This window comes from Heterodontus francisci, chromosome 1, assembly GCF_036365525.1.
Source record: "Heterodontus francisci isolate sHetFra1 chromosome 1, sHetFra1.hap1, whole genome shotgun sequence".
NCBI classification, from domain to species: domain Eukaryota; kingdom Metazoa; phylum Chordata; class Chondrichthyes; order Heterodontiformes; family Heterodontidae; genus Heterodontus; species Heterodontus francisci.
The window spans coordinates 280,013,799-280,036,803 of NC_090371.1; the positions used below are offsets into that span (position 1 = coordinate 280,013,799).

The window sequence follows — 23,005 nt, forward strand, 5'->3', positions numbered from 1 at the left end:
GAACTTTAGTTTTGGTGGAAGTGGGGCAGCAATAAACTGGCCTCAGCATCCTGCACCCCAGGATACCCATGCCTGAACATTTTTTTTTATTCGTTCCTGGAATGCGGGCTTCACTGGCTAGGACAGCATTTATTGCCCATCCCATTTGTCCTTGAGAAGGTGGTGATGAGCTGCCTTCTTGACCCGCTGCAGTCCATGTGGGGTAGGTACACCTACAGTGCTGTTAGGAAGGGAGTTCCAGGATTTTGATCCAGTGACAGTGAAGGAATGGCGATATAGTTCCAAGTCAGGATAGTGTGTGGCTTGGAGGGGAACCTGCAGATGGTGATGTTCCCATGCATCTACTGCCCTTGTCCTTCTAGGTGGTAGGGGTTGCAGGTTTTGAAGGTGCTGTCGAAGGAGCCTTGGTGCATTGCTGCAGTGCATCTTGTAGATAGTACACACTGCTGTCACTCTGCGTCAGTGGTGGAGGGAGTGAATGTTCATGCTTGAGGTGCCAATCAAGTGGGCTGCTTTGTCCTGGATGGTGTTGAGCTTCTTGAGTGTAGTTGGAGCTGCACCCATCCAGGCAAGTGGAGAGTATTCCATCACACTCCTGACTTGTGCCTTGTGGATGGTGGACAGACTTTGGGGAGTCAGGAGGTGAGTTACTCGCCACAGGATTCCTAGCCTCTAACCTGCTCTTGTCGCCACGATATTTATATAGCTACTCCATTTCAGTTTCTGGTCAATAGTAACCCCCAGGATGTTGATAATGGGGGAATTCAGCGATTGTAATGCCATTGAATGTCAAAGGGAGATGGTTAGATTCTCTCTTGTTTGAGATTGCCATTGCCTGGCACTTCTGTGGTGCGAATGTTAATTAGTGCAGCGACCTCTTAGAAAGTGTGAACAGTGACTGAGGATAAGATAGTGTTTAGTTTCCCCATTGTCAAATTGTCTGCCAACATTCACAGTCTAGACTTGTGGCTATTTGTGTGAGATAGCAGGGGATTACTATCTGTGGATCCATAGCTTCTGCATGAGCCACTACTTTCACAGCAGGAAGGTTTATTTTATTAAGAGAAAATTGACGGGATCACCTTGGAGATGACAATGTATGCAGGGGAAACGGCAGTAAACCTGTAGAAGGTTAACAAAGAATGAAAATAATATATCACCAGCCAACCTTAGTAGCTAGCAATTTGCTGTTCATCTGCAAAACCTTGGCCAATGGATCTTGTTCCCCCACCCTCCAATTTCTGGGTGTCCCATTATAGAGAGGATATTAGCGCCAGATGGTGTACCATGATGGTAGGAATGGGAAACTGTAGTTACAAAGAGAAACTTAAGATCCCGGGACTATTTTCCCTGGAGCAGAGATGGCTAAGAGGAGATATAACTTTTTTTTAAAAAAAGCAATGGTAGGTTTTGATAGCGAATATGGAAAGACTATAGTTGGGAAAAAAACTGTATAAATAGTCAAGGCAGCGGAAGATACAGTGAATGAAGAGAGTGGATATTAGTCTTAATAATATAAGAAACATAAGTAATAGAAAGAGAAGTAGGCCATACGACCCCGTGAGTCTGTTCCGCCATTCAATAAGATCATGGCTGATCTACCTCAACTTCACATTCCGGTCCGATCTCCTTATCCCCTGGTTTCCTTAGCATTCAAAAATCCATTGGTCCCTAAATATGCTCAATGACTGAGTATTTGCAGCACTCCAAAGATTAATAACCCTCTGAGTAATGAAATGTCTCCTCATCTCAGTCCTAAATAGCCAACCTCTTAACTTTTAACCCCTCGTTCTGGCCTCTCCAGCTGGGGAAACAGCCTCTCAGCATCTACCCTGTCAAACCCTGTAAGAATTTTCAATGAGATCATCTCTCATGCTTCCAAACTCCAGAAAATATAGACTCATTCTACTATATTGGATTGATCTAGTGCAGAATGGGCCAAGAAAATCTCCTCCTGTGCTGTAAATTCTTCTGGTTCTGAATGATCACTTACTAATCCAATTTCCCTTTAAGGAATGATTGGGTTTTTGATATCTATTACCCTAGTTACCATGCAGCAAATTCTACTTGGTTATTGAGAGATTGCTTTGCAGATTGTAATGAGCTCATTGAGATTCCATTTGTGTCCTCAGAACGGATGGCTACTGTTTCACTATAATGGAAGAAGGTGATTCTGGAGGCCATGTCATCACATCTGGTTGCCTGGGCAAAGAGGGTTCAGACTTTCAATGCCGGGTAAGTAGCTTTGCTGAACAGGATCTGTTGAAATCTTTCTTAGTGTTTGTGCAACACTTGAAGAGTTTTTTTTCTATGATTGTCGATAGAGGAAACTCAAATATTGTGTGGATTCCATATACATAGAGAAACAACTTCGCATAATTGACAACTACTAGAGGTCCCACTAGCGAATAACTAATTCATATAGTAATCAATGACATTTTGTCAACCCACTTATAAGACACATTTTTTCATAATCATTATAAATCTGGTACAGAAATAAAGGCTAAGATTGGAGCAAACCTAATCGGTCTCAAATGAGGCTAGGTTAGTGCAGTGGTTGCAAGCGTGGGCACCAGAGTGAGTGAGAGGACAGTAAACAATGCCCGGTTATACCCACCTTCAATGTGTGATGGATGATTCCTTGCTGTCCGTTTTGTGCTAATAACCAATGAAGTAGGGTGGGAGGAGGCCCGTGTGGAGCATAAACACCAGCATGGACCATTTGTGCTAAATGGCCTGTTTCTGTGCTGTCAAGCCTATGTAATTTCACCCCCTACATTTAGGTCAGTGCTCCCTTAGTACTGCCCCTCTGACTATATGGTGCTCCCTCAATTCTGACCCTCTGACAGTGCAATGTTCCCTCAGTTCTGCTCCTCTGATAGCGCAGCGCTCCCTCAGTACTAATCCTCCGACAACGCAGCACTCCCTCAGTACTGACCCTCTGACGGTGCAGCACTCCCCCAGCACTGCCCCTTCGACAGTGCATTGCTCCCTCAGTACTGACCCTCTGACATTACAGCATTCCCTCAGTCCTGCCCCTTTGAAAGTGCTGCAGGCACAATCATTTGCATGATTACTTCATCAGGTGTTCCTTACAGGCATACAAAATTGACCAGCTGTTCCGCCAAACCTGCGCTGCACCTTTTGATGACTGGAGGATCATGACTAGACACTTCTTACTGCCACCCCACAGAGTTATGCGGTTTTCTGGGAGAGGTGAGATAAACCCAGGGAGAAAATGCTTTGGATAATCTCTCTCCAACTCCCTCAGGCAATTAAAACCAATCCAGGAGATCAAGGTTGACTGGATGTTTCCTATAAGGCCCTCATTTGTTAACCCGGAGAAGTGATTTGAAGTCATTTCTAGCAGATGCTACTTCTGTAGCTCTAAAAACAGAACATCATTGTAACATTTTCAGAAAGATTTTCACTGCACGTTCAGCATTGAGGATTGTATTGGGTCTGTCCATTCATGATCGCAGTAGCCTACAACACTCCTGTGCCTTGCAACCGTAGCATTTCAGAGCACTTAATCTTGTGGGTGGGCTGTGGTGTGGAACTTGCTCAGTGTAAACAAGTGGCACCGCAAAGCCATAAAACTCCCATTTCACATGGACAGGTGTAATCAATCTGATCTCTGCTTATTGGAACCAGATTTCACATAGATCTGTTTCATGCATAAATCACAACACTAAACAGGAAAGGATTTCAGCTCCAAGTTGTGGCCTGTGATTTTGTGTGTTTGTAATGACTGTACTCAACCAACGATGCAAATTGCACAATTTCACTGAACATTGCATAATTCCCCTCTTGTGGTGGCAGGCTTGTTCTACAGCATAGACCACCCTGAGGGCAAAACTGTCAGGAGTAGTAATTTATTGCAGTTGACTGTTTGACCCTTTCTTGGGACAAATAGCCATTTTATTTGACCCATTAATAAAATGGTCGGCCTCGGACAAAGGAGGCGGTTTCTACATCCCATACCACTTTAACTGGTCAAGTCTCCAAGTTTGATCCTCGAGCTATGTTCAGAATGAGTTATTAAAGTGCGCTGGTTGTCAGAAGGAAAATATTTAGTCTCAGCTGGCCTATTTTCCGTGTTACCCTACTAGAGCACCACTTTTAGGTAGCAAAGGTATCTTGTAGGTATACACGATACTGCAGATCAGAAACTGAGCTTGATTATGCATTAGCGACCAATACAATGCTTCAGGACCCTTTGGTACATCTGCTGCACTTATGGAAAATATTGAGAAGATGGTGAATCCTGGGACTCTTGCCCTGCAATAGTGGCACCAGTGTTGCAGTGGTCCTGCAAGTTAACCACTTCATAACCCGCATACAGAAACTAAATGCTTCCAGTATGACTGACTTAGTGTGTCCTATGCAAATAAGTGTTCCCAGTCTCACACTCAAACTGATTAATGCTCTTCACTGCTTGGGTACAAGCTATTCTACAGCAGCCTTTCCCCTCAGTCAAATGAGCTTGAGGTTGACATGAAATCTTAATAAAAATAAATATTAGGTAGATTGCATTGCCTTGGTTATACCAATGAATTGGGATGTAACCATATATACTGACTGCTAGAAGCTAGCAACAGAGATCATGTATCCATAAATTCTTACAGTCCTATCCGTGATGTTGTGTAATGCTTCAGCTGCATTTCCTGTTCCAACTTAAATGGAAGCAGCAAATGATCATTTGCACAAATCTAAAGTTCAGTTGTGAAATGCCCGACCAGGAATAACCAGTTTAATTTTCACCACTTCACTGTTTTAATGCCCCGATCCTTGATTATTCCATCAGATCATTAAAAACTGATCTTAAGATGTGGACAGGATTTTCCTCATGGTGAACGCGGTTTGGTATATATGAATTTCTCGATTGCGAGATCACCCATTGCATAGGTGCATATATAGGGGAGAACAGTTAAACCAGGGGCTGAGGCCCTTGACTGTATGTTAATACCCTTCATCTTTAGCAGTATTATATTCAGTATAAATGAGATCTCTTAATTATAAAAGAAAAAGGAACTCTTGCATTTATATCATGTCTTTCATGACCTCAAATCATCCCAAAGCGCTATACAGTGAATGAAGTACTTTTGAAGTGTAGTCACTGTTGTAATGCAGAAAATGAAGCAGCCAATTTGCACACAGTAAGCTCCCATAAATTGCAATGCAATAATGACCAGATAACCTGTTTCTGTGATGTTCATTGAGGGATAAATATTCGCCAGGTTACCATCAAAATAGTGCCATGGGACCTTAAGAGAACAGACAGTGGCCTGAATTTTTTGTTGGGCCGGAGGTCCCACCCACCGGCCGCAAAGTTGGGGGCGAGCCTGCCTCCGTTGAGCCTGGGAAGCCACGCCGGAACTTTTCGCTCCCTAGGCCCTTAATTGGCCTTGGGCAGGACTTTTACTTCCTTGAGGCAGGTAGTCCCGCCTAATGGAGCTGCTGGCCAATCAGTGGGCAGGCAGCTCTTAGTCCCAGCAGCACCACCGGGGTTGATGGTCACTGCTGATGCTACACCCAGCCAACGGCAGCAAGAGGAAGGATGGCCCCGGAACTAGGGTGAGTTTTTGGGGCCTTGCCGGGGACAATTGGCCGGGCCCCAGTGAGGCAAGGGGGGGGTTGGTTAGGAGGGGGTGGGGGACCGTGGTGCAGTGGGGGTGGTTGGGCTGTGGGGGAGGGCCCTCTGTGGGACACAGGGTGACCGATCATGAGAGTCCGCCCACCCCCCCCTCCCCACCCCACTCCCCACAGCCTGCAATAAGGCTGCCAGGTTTTACCTGGCGGTGTTCTTGGGGCCTTTGCCATAAAATATCCGCAGCGGCGGAAGGAGGCCCTTAAGTGGCAGTTAATTGGCCACTTAAGGGCCTTGGTTGGCCTGGGGCAGGTGGGTCATTTCGTGCCACTGCCCCGTGTAAAAATGCAGCGAGGACAGGAAGGTGTCAGGAATGGCCCCCCTGCCACCAGCCCACTTGTTGGGGGGCCATAAATTCCCAGCCAGTGTGTTGGTTTAACTTCTTACCCAGAAGACAGTACCTCTGGCAGTATAGCACTGGAGTGGCAGCCTAAATTGTTATGCTCAAGTCTTTGGAGCAGGTCTTGAACCTACAACCTTCTGACACAGAGGTAAGAATGTTACCCACTAAGCCACAGCTACTGCCCTTGTAGTCAGCTGGGATACCCAGCAGGGCTTTTAATGTTGTTATTATTTCTGTGAGATGAGTGAAAGTTTGCATTCGAGTGTCTGCAAAGCAGATTGTCTACATTGTAACAGATACTGTGCTTCAAAATTGACTTAAGCACTTTGGGATGTCCTAAAGATGTTATAAGGCAGAGATTTTTTCTCTCTTTGCTGGGGTTTGGCTAGAATTAGCACATCCTTTTTCAAATATGTATGTTCAAGTATGTAAATGAAAGTACATTTTTGCTTTAGTTCCCTGGCCATAGAGCATCACAGGAGAGAGGAGAGCATTGAAAAAATTGGCATTGACAATTCCAAGCTTGTAATGCAGCACATCCAAAAACTCTTCTCTATTTAAATTGATGGTAAATCAGGAGGTGAAGGACTGGCACTATATGAGCATGCCATTCTTCATTCCCAAATTTCCCATATTCATGCGATGCTTGATTTTTTTTCCCATATACATTCACATCTAAATGCTCTATTCACAATATTGAAAAGGATTTTGAATTAACAGATTGGTGATCAAATTTCCAACAATAAAGAAAATGTTCTTGATTCAGAAACAAGGAAATATGAAAGAGAGATCCAAAGTGACTTGTACCTGACATTTTTCCCCATCTCTCTTTTTTCCCTATTGAGGATATATGGCTTCCATCTACTCTGTTGTCTTCTGAAAGTATGACTGAGATGAGAAGTTACCATGTGGAAAGGGTGAATGATCCAGCCATGAAGAGAGGAATGTGTATAAATATTAAAATACGATCTTAGTGACTCATCAGACCATCCATTTTAATTCCTTTCTTGTTTCCTCTTGAGGATACTCCAAAGTCTTCTCAGCGAAGAGCCATTGAATGCTGCACAGATCGAGACTTCTGCAATCGTGATCTTCATCCCACGCTGCCGCCCCAAGACATGAGAGGTAATATAGATGAGGGATTGTCTCAGAACATGAGCTTGTCTGAGGTTAACCACTGTTCGTGAGATGTAACCAATCAGAGATGTACGTGGAAGGAGCAGGGGAGTGGGACTAATTGGATTGTTCTTCGAAATAGCTGGTGCAGAGTTGATGGGCCGAATGGCCTCCTTCTGTCCTGCACTGTTTTAGTATTCCATGTGCGATTGGTTACACAGTCACACTTTTCACTCTTGTTTTTTCCACGGTCTTTCTCAGATTGTTTGCAGTTGATTTACTCCTAAGTCTTTGTCAATGCTGATCTGATGTAGCTGTTCTCATGAGGATTACCATCCTTCTGGTTTAATGTGCTAAATATTGGGCTGAAATTTATGATGCCGCCGCTGTAATTGGCTCATTTAAATGGCTGGGACAGACTGCCCCTGCACCCCCCCTCCCCGATGATGTGAAGGGGACGGGCGGTCTGTCCCCGCCAATGGTGTCAGCTGCCTTTGCGTAGACGCTGATGCCATTTTTAAAGGTCTTTGAGCTTTAACTTGCAATTTAAATATTTAAAGGAGAAATTATTGCAAAAAAAATTAATTACATTGATCCTGACCCTCTCCCAACCCCTCTGCCAGTAACCATAGAATTAAGAATTGGAGAACAGTGGTAGAATCGGGCAGAGTCAGCATGGATTTACGAAGAGGAAGTCATGCTTGACAAGTCTACTAGAATTCTTCAAGGATGTAACTAGTAGAGTTGTTGAGAGGGAGCCAGTGGTTTATTTGGACTTTCAGAATGCTTTCGACAAAGTCCCACATAAGAGATTAGCGTGTAAAATTAAAGCCACTGGGATTGGGGGGTCGTGTATTGCGATGGATAGAAAATTGGTTGGCAGACAGAAAACAAAGAGTAGGAATAAACGGGTCTTTTTTCCGAGTGGCAGGCGGTAACTAGTGGGATACCGCAGGACCCCAGCTATTCACAATATATATTAATGATTTAGATGAGGGAACTAAATGTAATATCTCCAAATTTGCAGATGACACAAAACTGGGTGGGAGGGTGAGTTGTGAGGAGGATGCAGAGAGGCTTCAGGGTGATTTGGACAAGTTGAGTGAGTGGGCAAATGCATGGCAGATGCAGTATAATGAGGATAAATGTGAGGTTATCCACTTTGGTAGCAAAAACAGGAAGGCATGTTATTATCTGAATGGCTATAAACTGCGAGAGGGGAATATGCAACGAGACCTGGGTGTTCTCGTACACCAGCAGGCATGCAGGTGCAACAGGCGGTAAAAAAGGCAAATGGTATGTTGTCCTTCATAGCGAGAGGATTCGAGTACAGGAGCAGGGATGACTTGTTGCAATTATACAGGGCCTTGGTGAGGCCACACCTGGAATATTGTGTGCCATTTTGGTCTCCTTAACTGAGGAAGGATGTTCTTGCTATAGAGGGAGTGCAGCGAAGGTTTACCAGACTGATTCCTGGGATGGCGGGACTGACGTATGAGGAGAGATTGAGTCGGTTAGGATTATATTCGGTGAAGCTCAGAAGAGTGAGGGGGAAACCCACAAAATTCTAACAGGACTTGACAGGGTAGATGCAGGAAGGAAGTTCCCGATGGTGGGGGAGTCCAGAACCAGGGGTCATAGTCCAAGGATAAGGGGTAAACCTTTCAGAACTGAGATGAGGAGAAATTTCTTCACCCAGAGAGTGGTGAACCTGTGGAATTCGCTCGCACAGAAAGCAGTTGAGGCCAAAACGTTGTATGTTTTCAAGAAGGAGTTAGATATAGCTCTTGGGGCAAAAGGGATAAAAGGATGTGGGGGGGAAAGTTGGAACAGGTTACTGAGTTAGATGATCAGCCATGATCATAATGAATGGCGGAGCAGGCTCGAAGGGCCGAATGGCCTACTCCTGCTCCTATTTTCTATGTTTCTAAGTACCTGCCCTCTCCCCCCCCCCCCACCCCCCAAAATACTTACCTGATGCACCTCACCTTCCCCCTCACCCAAAGTTCAAACTTTAAACTTTACCCCTACCATCCCCTGCACCAGTGAAATTACTCTGCCCCCATCCTGGACTGAAAAATGTAATGCTCCCCCCTCCCCACCAGTGTTCCGCCTCGGATCCCCAGACGGGGACCAGAAAGCATGAGAGTGCTGACCTCCGGCACCAATATCACAGCGGGACGGACGGTGGGAACGAGAAGGTAATGTTTTTGTTAGTTTAAGTTAATTAACATATTTAAATTTGGCTCCCGTCGCCAAGCGGCGGGGGCCTGCCTCGGGCTGGGTCTACCTGGTGCCGAGGCCCATGGTGGGCCTCTGCCGGAGGCATTTTCCAGCCCCTCCCCCCACCACAATCTCCAACGTTGGGGGAGGGGGTGGAATCTGTGCATTTTCAGGGACAATGGACCGAAAGCATTAAAACTGCAGATGCTGAAAATCTCAAACAACAACTTAAAAATGCTAGGCACACTCAGCAGGTCAGGTAGCATCTGTGGAGCAAATCAATAACTTGCTGTTGCAGGTGTACATCCTTTGTTCCTTTGAAGAGGTCACTTTTTTTTAAGATCCTTGTAGAGACTCTGGACTCCAGTTCTCAAAGCTGTATGCAAGGAACTAGCAGGCAGTTGATTCCTTCAGTCATGAGAAAGAAAACTGTTTGGTTTTCCTCCCGAATTTACTGCTTCAGTTAGTATTGAGTTTGAAATATTGCTCACAGCAAAAAAAAGAGGAGCCAATTAACAGCAAATTGCAAAGGTCCTTTAATACTTCACCAGCAGATAATGAATCAACAAGTTGCCTTTATAATAATAAATATTCCAACCTCCTTCCCAAATAGCTGTAAGGAAAACCAACACTGAAATTAAGTGGGAATGACTGAAAGATTGGTAGAAGAGGTGAGACTCGAGTAAGATTTTGAACATGGCTATTGTTGTACAGAGGCAGGGAGGTGTAGGGAAGGAATTCCAGAGAGTAGGACCCAGGTGATATGAAAGATCTAACTGGACTTTTGTGCATCCCCCTCCATCTCTCCCTTTTCCCAATGGTTCGGGCTGTGGGCAGGAAAATGTGGATTCACAAAAGACCAGATTTAGAGCAATGGACAATTTGTGGGGTGGATATAGGGCTGGAGGAGATTATAGAGAAAAGGTAGAGGAAGACCATGTAGGGACATAAAGGCAGGAACATGGAACATAGAGACAGGAGTAGGCCATTCAGCCCTCGAGCCTGCTCTGCCATTCAGTTAGATCATGGCTGATCTGTACTTGAACTTAAATTTAAGGCATTGGTGAGGCACTGAGCACTGGTGACAAAGCAGTAACAGTGGTAATGATTGATCAGGAGCTAGTGGCGTACACCACCAAATTTTATGCAGATACAGGTCAGTGGCAGTGCTTGACGCAAGTGAAATGTCATGACCCCTTTTCCAATAGTCTATAATGTAAGCTAGTAAGAAATCCACACAGGTAGAATTTCTGTTCGGCTGATGAAAGAGTGCACATGCTGTTTCTAGGGACCACAATTACAAGACGGTCTGTAATAAATCCAATAGGGAATTCAGGAGAAAGTTCTTTACCCAGGGAGTGGTGAGAATGTGGAACTTGCTATCACACGGAGAAGTTGAGGCAATGCATTCAAGGAAAAGCCAGATAAGCAAATGAGGGAGAAAGGAATAGAGGGATATGTTGATTGGGTTCGATGAAGCATGGACCTTTTGAGCCCCACCCAGACTCTATATATTTTTGGGGTGAGAGTTCCAGATTTCCACCAACCTTTACATGAAGACATGCTTCCTGACATCATCCCTGAACAGCCTGGCTCTAATTTTAAGGTTTATACCCCCTTGCTCTGGACTCCCCCACCCCCCACCCCAACCTCCCCAAGGAAATAGTTTCTCTTTCTCTACACTACTGTCTCACCATGCAAAGCCATTGAAAGTTTGTAACTGAAGAGGGTTCAGTTCCTGGATTTGGTTATCAAACCTCTGCTGAAAGGAGCATGGGAACGAGGTGGGTGTAAAAGTTGATACCTTAACAGGTACAAAATTACTCACTGAAGTTCATTTTGGTTCAATTCAGATGCTTCATTTGTAAAATAAGTACCGTATCATATGGCTGGTCTTGACATATCCTCTCTTAATTGAATAGGCTCAGTGGTGCATCATTCAGAATGTGCACAGTGTAACAGTTGATGGCTTGCCTTCACTCCCAAATAAATCAAGAGTGATAGTGTATTGTACAGCTGATGTGCTCATTTTCCAGTGAGGATTAAAAAAACAGTTTCTGTGAGGCAAAGCACCAAAAATGCAGAGCTATTTGCACTGGAGGGCTCCAAAAGATTGGCTGTAACTCTTCCAATTAATTTCCTTTTGTGTGTGTGCTTTTTCCCCTGAACATTGAAACAATTTCAGAAACATTCTGAAATCATTATGAAGCACATCTTCTGTCTGATTATCATTGGTATTTTGGGGCCATTTAAGATGCCAGACATACTTAATTAAAATAAAAACAAGAAATGCTGGAACCACTCAGCAGGGCTGGCAGCATCTGTGGAAAGAGAAGCAGAGTTAATGTTTCGGGTCAGTGACTGCAGTTCCGATGAAGGGTCACTGACCCGAAACGTTAACTCTGCTTCTCTTTCCACAGATGCTGCCAGACCTGCTGAGTGGTTCCAGCATTTCTTGTTTTTATTTCAGATTTCCAGCATCCGCAGTATTTTGCTTTTATTATACTTAATTAAAATCCCTGATATGTGCCGCATTCTTTGAGAAATCCAAGGGCTTTCAGAGTTAACTACTCTTTTGAAGGAATGATTAACATTCCAAATATTCTGGGGAGGGGGTGCTCTTTCTAGAAACCCTTTCCCCCACCTTGATTTTCATCTCATTGATCTAAAGGGAATGGAAGTGGTTGGACAGTTTGCTCAATCAGGTTAGCCACCCAGGCAGGAGTGTTAAATTCCATTCCCCACCCCACCCCATCTTCCTGTACAGACAGTACAATACAACGAGCAGAGATTATTGATCGTAATATAGATAATCTATTAAAAAATCAGTGCTGATTTTCCATCTCTCCCCGAAAGAGATGCCTGATTTTCTAAAATCAAATAAATTGCATTCTTTTCCAGCCATGTTATCTCCCTGCATTAAGTACGTTTATAGCGAGAATTTGTAAGTACAAGGCCCAGCACCTGTTGTAAAAATAAGAATTTGTTTTTATTAGTTGGCTCAACATGCAGTCTGACAAAGCAGCAAATATTTCCATTCAGTGCCACATCATATTTAAACACCTTTACACTCAGAAAATTAGTGCCATAAAACCCCGAATGGGCACAAGTGTTCCCACAACACAGGCAAGCCATTGGCACAAGGCAAAATGATATAATTGCAAAGAGGAGGTAAGTTGCGACTTCATTTAAAACCTGAACGATCTCTCTCTGTCACTCACGCGCTCTCTCTCTCTATCTTTCTCCAACTGTACCTTTCTCTATCTGTACGTTTCTCATTGGAACATAGGAACAGGAGGAGGCCGTTTAGCCCTTCAAGCCTGTTCCACCATTGTGAGATCGTAGCTGATCTGTGACCTAACTCCATATACCCACCTTTGCCCCATATCCCTTCATACCAATGCCAAAGGGATCAAGGGATATGGGGAGAAAGCGGGAACAGGGTACTGAATTAGATGATCAGCCATGATCTTTTGTGAATGGCGGAGCAGGCCCGAAGGGCCGAATGGCCTACTCCTGCTCCTATTTTCTGTGTTTCCAAACTTTTGGGTAACAAAAATTTATACATCTCAGATTTAAAATTTACTATTGATTCAGCATCAATTGCCGTTTGTGCAAGAGAGTTCCAAACTTCGACCACCCTTTGTGAGTAGAAGTGTTTCCTAATTTCACTCCTGAAAGGTCCGGCTCTAATCTTTATATTATGTCCCTAGTCCTAGACTCCCCACCAGCGGGAATACTTTCTCTCATTCTACCCTATCTGTTTCCTTAATATCTTGAAAACTTTGTTCAAATTACACTTAACCTCCTAAATTGCGGGAATACAACCCTAGCTTGTGTAATCTCTCCTCCAAACTAATCCATGTTCATGACATTTTATTGGTCTGTGTACCTGGAGCCTCCAAATCTCATTGGACCTCAGCCATTTCTAACTTTTCACAATTTAGAAGGTATCCTGTTCTATCCTTTTTAGGTCTAAAGTGGATGACCTCTCTCTCTCTCTCTCTAGTAAATAGCTGAGCCATGTCTCTCCCTCTCTGTTTCTCAAATAACTGAGCATACACATCAGTGGGTCCAAGATTTGATTCGCAGTTTGTGTTCAGTTGGCCGATCTCATGGGGGTAGTGGAAGGATGCTACAACTGACCTCAGCTCTAATGATTGCTAATCAATGATTCCTGCTAGGAATGCACACATGTGGGCATTCAGTGAGAGTGGAATCGGATCTGGCTGGGAGATGCTCCTGCAGCTGAATAGCCTGAAGACGTTTACTTTGTGAACTCACACTTGGGTAATGGGCACTTATTATCAATGGCTGTTTGGTGTCTGTGTAGCTGGACCCCAGTCAAGGAGTCAATGTCTTTTAGGAAGACTGGAAAAATTGTTTTTGGGGTTAAGCTGCAAATACAAGCTTTAGTATTGAATTATACTGCAGTTGTCAGGAAAGAAGACAGAAGCACAAGGGGAGAGCCAACTGTGTAACAGCCCCGACAACCAATTTTCTTTGCAGCACCTGTAGAAGAGTCTGTCACTCTAGAATTGGCCTTTATAGCCACTCCAGGCACTGCTTCACAAACCACTGACCGCCTCTAGGCGCTTACCCATTGTCTCTCGAGACAAGGAGGCCAAAGAAGAAGAAGAAGAAAGAAGAATACCGCACAGAAGGAGGCCACTCAGCCCATGCTGGCGCTTTGAAAGAGCTATACAATTTTTTTTTTTATTACTCGCTTGTGGGCATCACTGGCTAGGCCAGCATTTATTGCCCATCCCTAATTGTTCTTGAACTGAGTTGTTTGCTAGGCCATTTAAGAGTCAACCACATTGCTGTGGGTCTGGAGTCACATGTAGGCCAGACCTGGTAAAGATAGCAGGCATTAGTGAACCAGATGGGTTTTTGCAACAATTGACACTATTAGACTAGCTTTTAATTCCAGATTTATTAATTGAATTCAAATTTCACCATCTGCCATGGTGGGATTTGAACCCTTGTCCCCAGAGCATTAGCATGGGCTCTGGATTACTAGTCCAGTGACATTACCACTACAACACCACCTCCCCCAGTGCTACACTTAGTCCCACTCCACTGTGCGATCCCCACAACCTTGTAAATTTTTCTTCTTCAAGTCTTCATCCACATCCCTTTTGAAAGTCACTATTGACTCTGCTTTCAGGCAGCACATTCCAGATGATAACAGCTTGCTGCACAAAAACAATTTCTCCTCATCTCCCTTCTGATTCTTTCGCCAATTATCTTAAATCTGTATCATCTGGGTTACCGACCCGCCTGTCAATGGAATCAGTTTCCCCTATTACTCTATCAAAACCCTTCATAATTTTGAACACTTCTATTAAATCTCCTCTTAGCCTGTCTGCTCTAAGAAGAACAATCCCAGCTAGGGATAGAGAGATAAAAATCAGGAACGACAGGAATAAAACAGAATTTTTCCTGAAAACTATATCCTGTTTGTTAATATATTACATTTAAAAATGAACCAACTTGCTGATTTGCAGTTGGCTTCAGGAATGCCTTCTGGAAAATACAGCAAGTGAGGAGGTGCATGTGAGTTTACATTATCAGCACGCACAATCAGAGGTCTCATTGTTACAGATCCCAAATCATGCTATCATATCACTTTGATATTGGGCAGTAAAGGTAAACCCCTGGTCACAAGGGACATGAGGTCCACTTAGAGTCGTGTGTGGTGATGTTGAGCTCAAGAGAATATCTAGCCAAGTTCTGAAATGTTTAACGATCATCTGCATTAGACCAGCAAAATCGTTGAAACCATATCAGCTTGATCCAGAAAAATAGGACCTCTTCCTATTTGTGGTTATGGAATAGTAATGTTGAATTTAGCAAGAACAGTTGTCGATAAACCCAATCTATTTTTCTTCCAAAAAGAACATATTTTTGAACAAATCTGCCCAGCGCAATGGCACTTGCGTATATCTGACTGACTGCAGTCAACACACTGAAGAAAATATTGTATGAAGGTTCGCTTGCTGGTCTCTGTCTAGTTAAATACGTGAGCATGATGCAGTCCTTTAAAAAAGGATAGGCAGTCATAAATCTGCCATTCTACAGTTTTTCTTGTCCCCTCTCTGTACAAATATTGAAAAACGCTAAGTGCAGATAATGTAGGAGAGGAAGCTTGGTTTTCCGGTTGTCGTGTCCCTAAAAGGGACAGAGATAGTGACATTTTTTCTGATTCCTTGGCTAGAGATCTGGTGATGGATTGGAGGGTGGGGGCTGGGAAGATGATGGAGAACTGGAGATGGAGAAGGACTGCACATAGTGACCGAGCCTCTAAAGCATTTAGATTTTGGTGCAACACCCTTTGAATGCCAGCCAAACCCCACTGATCTGTATCTTTTAATGATCAGCTCTGATGTAATCACAGACTACGCGTCTGCATCAATGAAATTGGTGCTAAGATTCAGATGAGGTGGTTCAGAGGAAAGCTCGTTAAGTCAAAGAGCCTTTTTTCCCCATTTCCAATATTTTTATAACTAATAAACAAAAGCATTGAAAGAAAATGGAAAAAGATACACCATATCTTTTATTACCTCTATGACTTTTCTCCTGAAATTTACTTGCCACCATGCTCAAGAGATTAATCTTTAATTCCTGGAGACTCCTGGATATTCTTGGGGATGTCGCTGTGACAAAAAGAATGGTTTTAGCAGCATCACAAAGTCAGGAGATTTTTGAATTTGTGCAGGAAAGGTACTTGTTATCTGGCAGCTTCAGCTTTTTATGATCACAGCAAAACTGAAGACTGATCGAGAACCACTGTGTCAAACATTAGTTATTCTTTGAACATTCAAGTATGTTTTCCTTGGCTTTTTAACTCCACAGTGGCAGGAGAGCTGAATGCAGTTGACATGACGTGGGTGAAAGAAGCTGAAGTTTCAAAGCAATGTTGCAAATTTTTTTTTAAATGGCTAAAGCGCATTGTTCAAAAATGAACTTGCATTGATTTCACACCTTTAACAATCTCAGGTCATCCCAATGTGCTTTAAAGCCAATAAAGTACTTTTTGAAGTGTAGTCACTATAGTAATGCTGGAACCGCAGCAAACAAACAGCGTGCTCCAACAAAACAGCAATGTGATGATGACCAGATTTAAATGTTTTAACAATGTTGGTTGAGGGATAATTATTGGCCAGAACAGCAGCCTCTTTTGGTCTGGCGTGGGACATGAACTCACATCTTTTATGACTCAGAGGAGAGAGCGTTACCAATTAAGCCAAAGTGCAACATCATTAAAGCAAGCCACTTTGCCTCTAAGAATTTTTGTGTGTTCAGTAATGTTACATGTTTTAAAGTAATGACTAGATTAATGTTGAGGGATTTCAGTTATTCTTTATTGGGAACTTACATCCCTCCTTCCTTTAATTTGAAAACCTGTTAAAACTCTTTTTAGGACTAATTTACTTCCTTATTTTTCAATCTGCATTCAGAAATCGTGCTGTAGATTGCAACTGGATCTGGAGTTTAAGACCAACTACATGGGGGGGGGGCGGGGGGATTTTATGCTGTCCCCCGTGGTGGGTTTGGAGGCAGGGGGCGCATTTAATCGGGCAGGATGGTGGCGTGTGGGGGAACCCGCTACCATCCCGCTTCCACCCCAATTAAGTCTGTGGCGGGAAGGCCCGTGGCTGGTCTTCCCACCCTGCCAGTAGTTGAGGCCCTTAAGGGGCAATTAATGCCCAGTTAAGGAATTCATGCCGCTGGGAGCACGACAAGCAAACCTATGCGGATTGCTTGCTGACTGCAGGATGGGGTGGGTGGGGAGAGAGAGTGTCCTCGATAAAAGGCAGTTAGTGCCTGATCAAAGGACCCAGCATTGGGAAGGAGGGGGCCCCCTGAGAGCCACCCCCTGCGCTTGCTGCTGATCCTCCTACAGCCTCCTCCGCACGACCCCCTTTCCACCCACGAAATCCCTCCTACTCTGACTCATCTGTACCCTGGGTCCCTTTGCTCTGGTGAGTCCAGTACCGGCAGCAGTCACCGCCTCCATGGTGGCACTGCTCAGTGGAAGAGCTGCAGGCCTCTGATTGGCTGACAGCTCTCAGCAGGTGGGACTTCAATCGCCAGGGTCCTTAATCCCGGTGAAGGCCCGCTGTTGTCCACTTAAGTGCCTAATTGGCATGTAAACTGGCAGACCTTCCCCAGAGGAGGCAATGCGGGGCTCTCATTGGCGCTTTAGCTGATAGCCAAGATCCCTGTTGTCCACATAAAATCCACCCCCCCCCCCCCCCCCCCATGGTGTGGCAGCTACCAGATAGACAGAAATAGCTTGCATTCTCTTTTTATTTGCATAATTTCTCATCCAAATTTTTCCACTCCTCTCCGGAAGGGCTTGCATTTATGTAGCACCTTTCATGAGCTCAGGACATCCTAAAGCCTTCACAGTAAATTAAACACCTTTTCTGTGTAGTCATTGTTGGATTGTAGGGAAACGGAGTAGCTAATTTATTCCCAGCAAGCTCTCACAAACAGCCAACAGATAAATAACCAGATTATCTGTTTTGGTTCGTGTTATTGGTTGAGAGATAAATGTTGACCAGATTACAGGGAGAACTTAAGCACACAATCTAGGTTGACAGTTCAGTGCAGTTCTGTGGAAGTGCCGCATTGTTGAAGGTGCTACCTTTCAGATAGGCCTAGTCTGCTCTCAGCCAGACGTAAACAATCACGTGGCCCAATTTTGAAGTAGAGCAGGGGAGTTCTCCCTGGTGCCCTGGTCAATATTTATTCCTCAACCAACATCACTAAAACTGAGTATCTGGTCATGATCACCTTGCTGTTTGTGGGAGCTTGCTGTGCACAAATTGGCTGCCATGTTTCCTACGTTACAACAGCGACTACACTTCAAAACTTCTTTATCGGCCATAAGACATCTTGAGACATCCGATGGTCATGAGAGGCGCTATATAAATGCAAGCTCTTTATTTCACAGGCTTCCACTCACCCATTTAAACCTCCTGAGAGGATGAATCCAACAGAACTTCAGATAATCTAATTAACCATTGATTGCAGACGTCACATAATCTTTGGATATATTTACACTGCAAGTGGTCATTTTTATTGGAATGATGGCCAATTTCATCACAAGAAGTTCTATTAATATTGGTTTAAAGATTCAAGCCACACAGCAGTACATAACTTTACAATGCAATGCTTGGTAAAAGTGAAGAGAGAAAAAAAAAATCACTTGGAGATTTGCATGGTTTTAAGGTATACCTAATCAATCACTTGTCTAGAATTAGTATTTAGCTTTCTAACCCTCTATACTTTGAATGTCTGGTGCACTCATTGTTGTCAGTCCATCGCCTTAGAAAAACCTTGGAAGTAATGTCATTTCTAATTATATAAGATGCACTGTATGTTGGGCCATTGCATTTCTTTGGTGCGTATATAATGTTGCTGGAGGGTAGCCCTTTACATTCAAGAGCAAGCTCGCTCTCTTGTAATGTCATTGCTCCAGATATACTCTTCCAGCCTAAAACTCACAAAACATTTCAAATTGATAGGTACTGACATCTTAAATCGTTACAAACCACACATTTCAATAAGAAATAAATTGCCGAGCATAAATGCTAAACTGTTGATAAACGATGTAAGAGAGATTGCAGTCAGGCATGTCAGGCAATGATATGAGAAACAAACCCCCTAGAGTCAGGTCTCAGTTTCAGCTAATGCTTCAACAGAGCAGAGACTGTTCACACCATTTGTTTTGTGCTGATGGCGAATGGAAGGGAATGACACAATCATTTTTTCTCGGATTCTCTAAATGATTAGATATCAAGATTTTTTTTCCATTGAAACCTAAACCATTAATTAGCTTTTGACTTCTCCTCATGGTCCTCCTGTGGACACAGATCCGAACTGATTAAGAATTGTCCAGCAGGTATTTTGCCAAACATGGTGCTCCACATGAAGGGGCAGTCTTTTTCAGCAGAAGTGCATGACAGTAAGAGAATATTCCCCCCAGGAGCAAGCCAATCTTTACTTTTGCATTGCGATTGTGAAGTGGAAATCTAATAGCTTTATTTCAGGAGAGATCAATGGGTGTAGGATTCGTCCCGTTCATCTTGTTCAGCATTTCCTTTGCGGTCAGAATATAGCTGGGCAGCATTGAAGCTGATGAGTGTTGAAGGACAGCAGATAATACACCTGATGAGCATTGATCAAGATGATGAAGTGGATGCTCTTTTATTTAATGTAAATGGGAATTGAGAACAGCAGACTCACACCAGACTATGTGACACTGGTTGCCTGCCTTGGGTTGTGAATCTGAACTCTCCTCAATGAGCTTCATTCAAATCCCTATGATCTCAAGATGCTTCCAACCTGAGGGAAGACTTGGGTGATGACTGTGGCAGTTTGACTTTTCCCTGGGTATGCAAAGGATAGAAATGTGTTTGCCTTGTCATGGATGAGATTCAGGAGATCTAAAGCTGGAGGATTTGCGAGGCTCAAAGCTGGGGCAGACTAACATTAGATCGGCAGGAATCTGGCTGGTTATTTCTCTGCACACTGATTCCATCTCACTCTGAAACTCTGAATATCTCATGACACTTGTATGCACAACACTGCTGCATACCCCATGTCCTATGGTAACTCAAGACAACTGTACTAACGTTGGGCACTAATTCTGAGGATGTCCCTGTGTTTGGACTCTGTCTTAATCCCTTGTGGTACAATGTCTGGTGTGGGCAAATTAGTAGAGAGGTATGGAGCAATTGTTGATTGGAAAACAATAGAGTTTGGATTGCTTCCTTCTTCCCTTGAGTGCAAACGGCATGTCTATCTCTAGACATTAGGTCCCTGCAACACATTCCCACTTAAACACCGAGTAGACTGCCAGAACCTAGCAGACCCTTCTTCCGTAGACTGACGGGCGTCAACTAGTTACACAGCCAAAACAACTGGGAACCTTAACTTTGATGTTCTAAGGTAGTGGTTAATGCACTGGACTAAAAAAACCAGAGACTGGAAATTCCCTCTGGGGCGGGAAACAGAGGTTGGGACTGTTAGTGGGTCTTGAACCCGCCTCTGGGGGGAAACAGTCACTCATTGGGATTTTCACGGAGTTGCCCCTTAATTGGCATGGAGGCAGGTTCCCTGCCGATTAAGGGCAGCTGACGGGCTCTCAAAGCTGGAGGCCCAATCAGAGGCCTTCTAGGTTGAGAGGAGTCACATGCTGTGATGGCAGGTAAGTAACAGAGAGGACGCTTCAACGTAGAGGCACCATCTCTTCAACTTTTTTGAAACTTTAAATAATAAAATGGTTCTTGTGGCCAGGCTGCCATTCTGGGATGGGGCAGTGGAGGTGGGCTGGGGGGAAGAATCCCTCTACAGGGATGCCTGTGGCTGCTCTTGCAGTCAGGCTGACAGGGAGGGCCTCCAGGCCTATATGGAGTCCTGGCACCCCACCTACCACTGGGAGGCTGCCTCCAGGCAGTTAAACTGCAACCCCGCTACCACCCCCCCACCCCCGACGGTTCGGGAGACTGGAGGCTGACTGGAAAATTCCAGTAGGCCTCCTTTAATTGCAGTTAAAAAGACTCTTAGCGAGCCTGATCAACTACCTGCCTCGTGGCTGCGGATATCCCTGTCGGCCCGAATCCCGCATGCTGACCAGCACCAGTAATTTCGGGCCCCGTCCACATTTGTTCCCTCTCCTGGTGGGGCCCGAAAATTCAGCCCCAGCTGTCATGAGTTCAGATCCCACCAAGGCAAGTTTTAAGTCTAGTGGGTTGGCATTGAAAAAATTATAAGCTGCTGGATTATAATAAGAACTCAACTGAATCGTTAATGGCATTCAGGGCAGGAAACTTGCTACACCTACTAAAGCTGATCTAAAGTGTGACTCCAGTCCACAATATGGTTGACTCTTAATGCACATGCAGAAACTAGAGATGGGTGGTAAGTGCAGTCTTGTCAATGCTGTTTGTGCTCCAAGAACAAACAAATGACTGAAAGGATTTAACATTAATCTGTGCCAGGACAATGAGACACGCTAAAGTCTGTGCATTGAGGGAATCTCTAAGGATAATGGCCTCGTAATAAGTTTGTGCTGGCCCGTCCGTTTAAAGACTGCTGTTTAGTCTGCAAGTATACTGTGTTTTCTTGTTTGAGCGCAGTCCAATTCTGTAAAAGTGCTAGGCCCCTTATTTGCATATGCCAAGTTCCCTGGAAATCTTTTAGAAATATGATGCATGGCACAATTCTGGTATTGACTGCACACGCACACGCACACACTGCCTGCTATATTGAACAATTTGGCGCCTGTTTTATACTGGTGAAAACTGGCATAACATCAAATAATTACTAGGTTTGTGTGGTGGTTAATAATTAACCTGCACTGGACCTAATTTGAGCTTTAGATTTCAACTTGAGCTCATCCCTCCTCCTTATAAAAGCAGCATTTTTTCTTGCAGTTTGTGTGGGTGAAGTTTCCTTATCATTCATGCACAACAACAGATTAAATGCTATCATCAATACACAATGAAAGAGAAATACTTCAGCGATAATGGCCTTTTGGAGAAGGCGTCTGTGAAAAAGAATTTCTAAACATGTAGATTAGACAGCTGAACCATGTATCAATAAAAAAATACTTAGATTAAAAAAAGAAATTCCAGAACTCATTGTGAGTAAACTTTTACTGGGTGAAAGTTCTCTGAGTTCCTCTATTTTTAACCTCTTGTGCATCTCCAATTTCCTTCCCATCACCGTTGGTGGCTGTGCCTTCAGTTGCCTGTGCCTGGAATTCCCGCTTAAAACCTCTCCACCTCTCTACCTCTCTTTCCTCCTTTAAGATGCTGCTTTTAAAGCCTAACTCTTTGACCAAACTTCTGGTCATCTGACCTGTTATTTCCTTATGAGGCTTGGTGTGAAATTTTGTTTGATAACGCTCCTGTGATCTGCCCTTAGGATGTTTTTACTCATTTAAAGGTGCTATATAAATACAAGTTGTTTTTCTAGATTATATTACTCTGCTGCTTTACCTTTCATAAAACCAAGTCTGAGACTGCTGAATGAAAGGTTTGCACCCTATAAACTGTTCTGGGTTTGTTTGAGTGACACAAAGTAGTTTTATTTTGATTCACTCTCCGTGTCTTCACACAGATTTTGTGGATGGAAGCACCCACCACATCGCACTGCTGATCTCCGTTACTGTTTGCAGCATCATCCTCGCTCTTCTCATCATATTCTGCTACTTCAGGTCAGTCCCGTGCAGTTATCGGCGTTTGATTATAATGCAGTGACTATCAGTCGTTTGTTTCAGAAAGTACCCTCTCTGCACACAGTAGTTTTCTTTCACTTCCCTTCCTGCCTTGCTGCCTGTATCCTAACTCGCACTAAGTCCCATTCGCCCATCACCCCCCACTCCCCTGCCCTGCCCCATTCTTGTTGACCTGCATTGGGTGCCGGTCTGGGATTTTATTCAAATCTCTCCAAGGCCTTGCCCCTCCCTATCTCTGCAATCTCTTCCAGGCCAACAAAAATCTGCGAGATCTCCGCACTCCTCCAATTTGGCCATTGTGCATCTCAGATTTCTATACTCTTTGATTGGTGGCTGTGCCTCAGCTCTGGAATCCCCTCCCTAAACCTCTCCGTCTCTTGACTTCTGTCTCTTCCTTTAAGATGCTCCTTAAAAC

General features: G+C 44.1%; 1 protein-coding gene across 13 annotated transcripts in view; it reads left to right on the top strand.

Moving 5' to 3' along the window:
• bmpr1ba (bone morphogenetic protein receptor, type IBa) overlaps positions 1-23,005 on the top strand; it is a 471,306-nt gene that overhangs the window by 421,905 nt on the left and 26,396 nt on the right. For all 13 annotated transcript variants that reach the window (XM_068046063.1, XM_068046061.1, XM_068046079.1 and 10 more), the window contains 3 exons: positions 2,133-2,235; positions 7,016-7,118; positions 22,473-22,569. In XM_068046063.1, the coding sequence (XP_067902164.1) occupies positions 2,133-2,235; positions 7,016-7,118; positions 22,473-22,569 (303 nt within the window). The remainder of the gene's footprint in view (positions 1-2,132; positions 2,236-7,015; positions 7,119-22,472; positions 22,570-23,005) is intronic.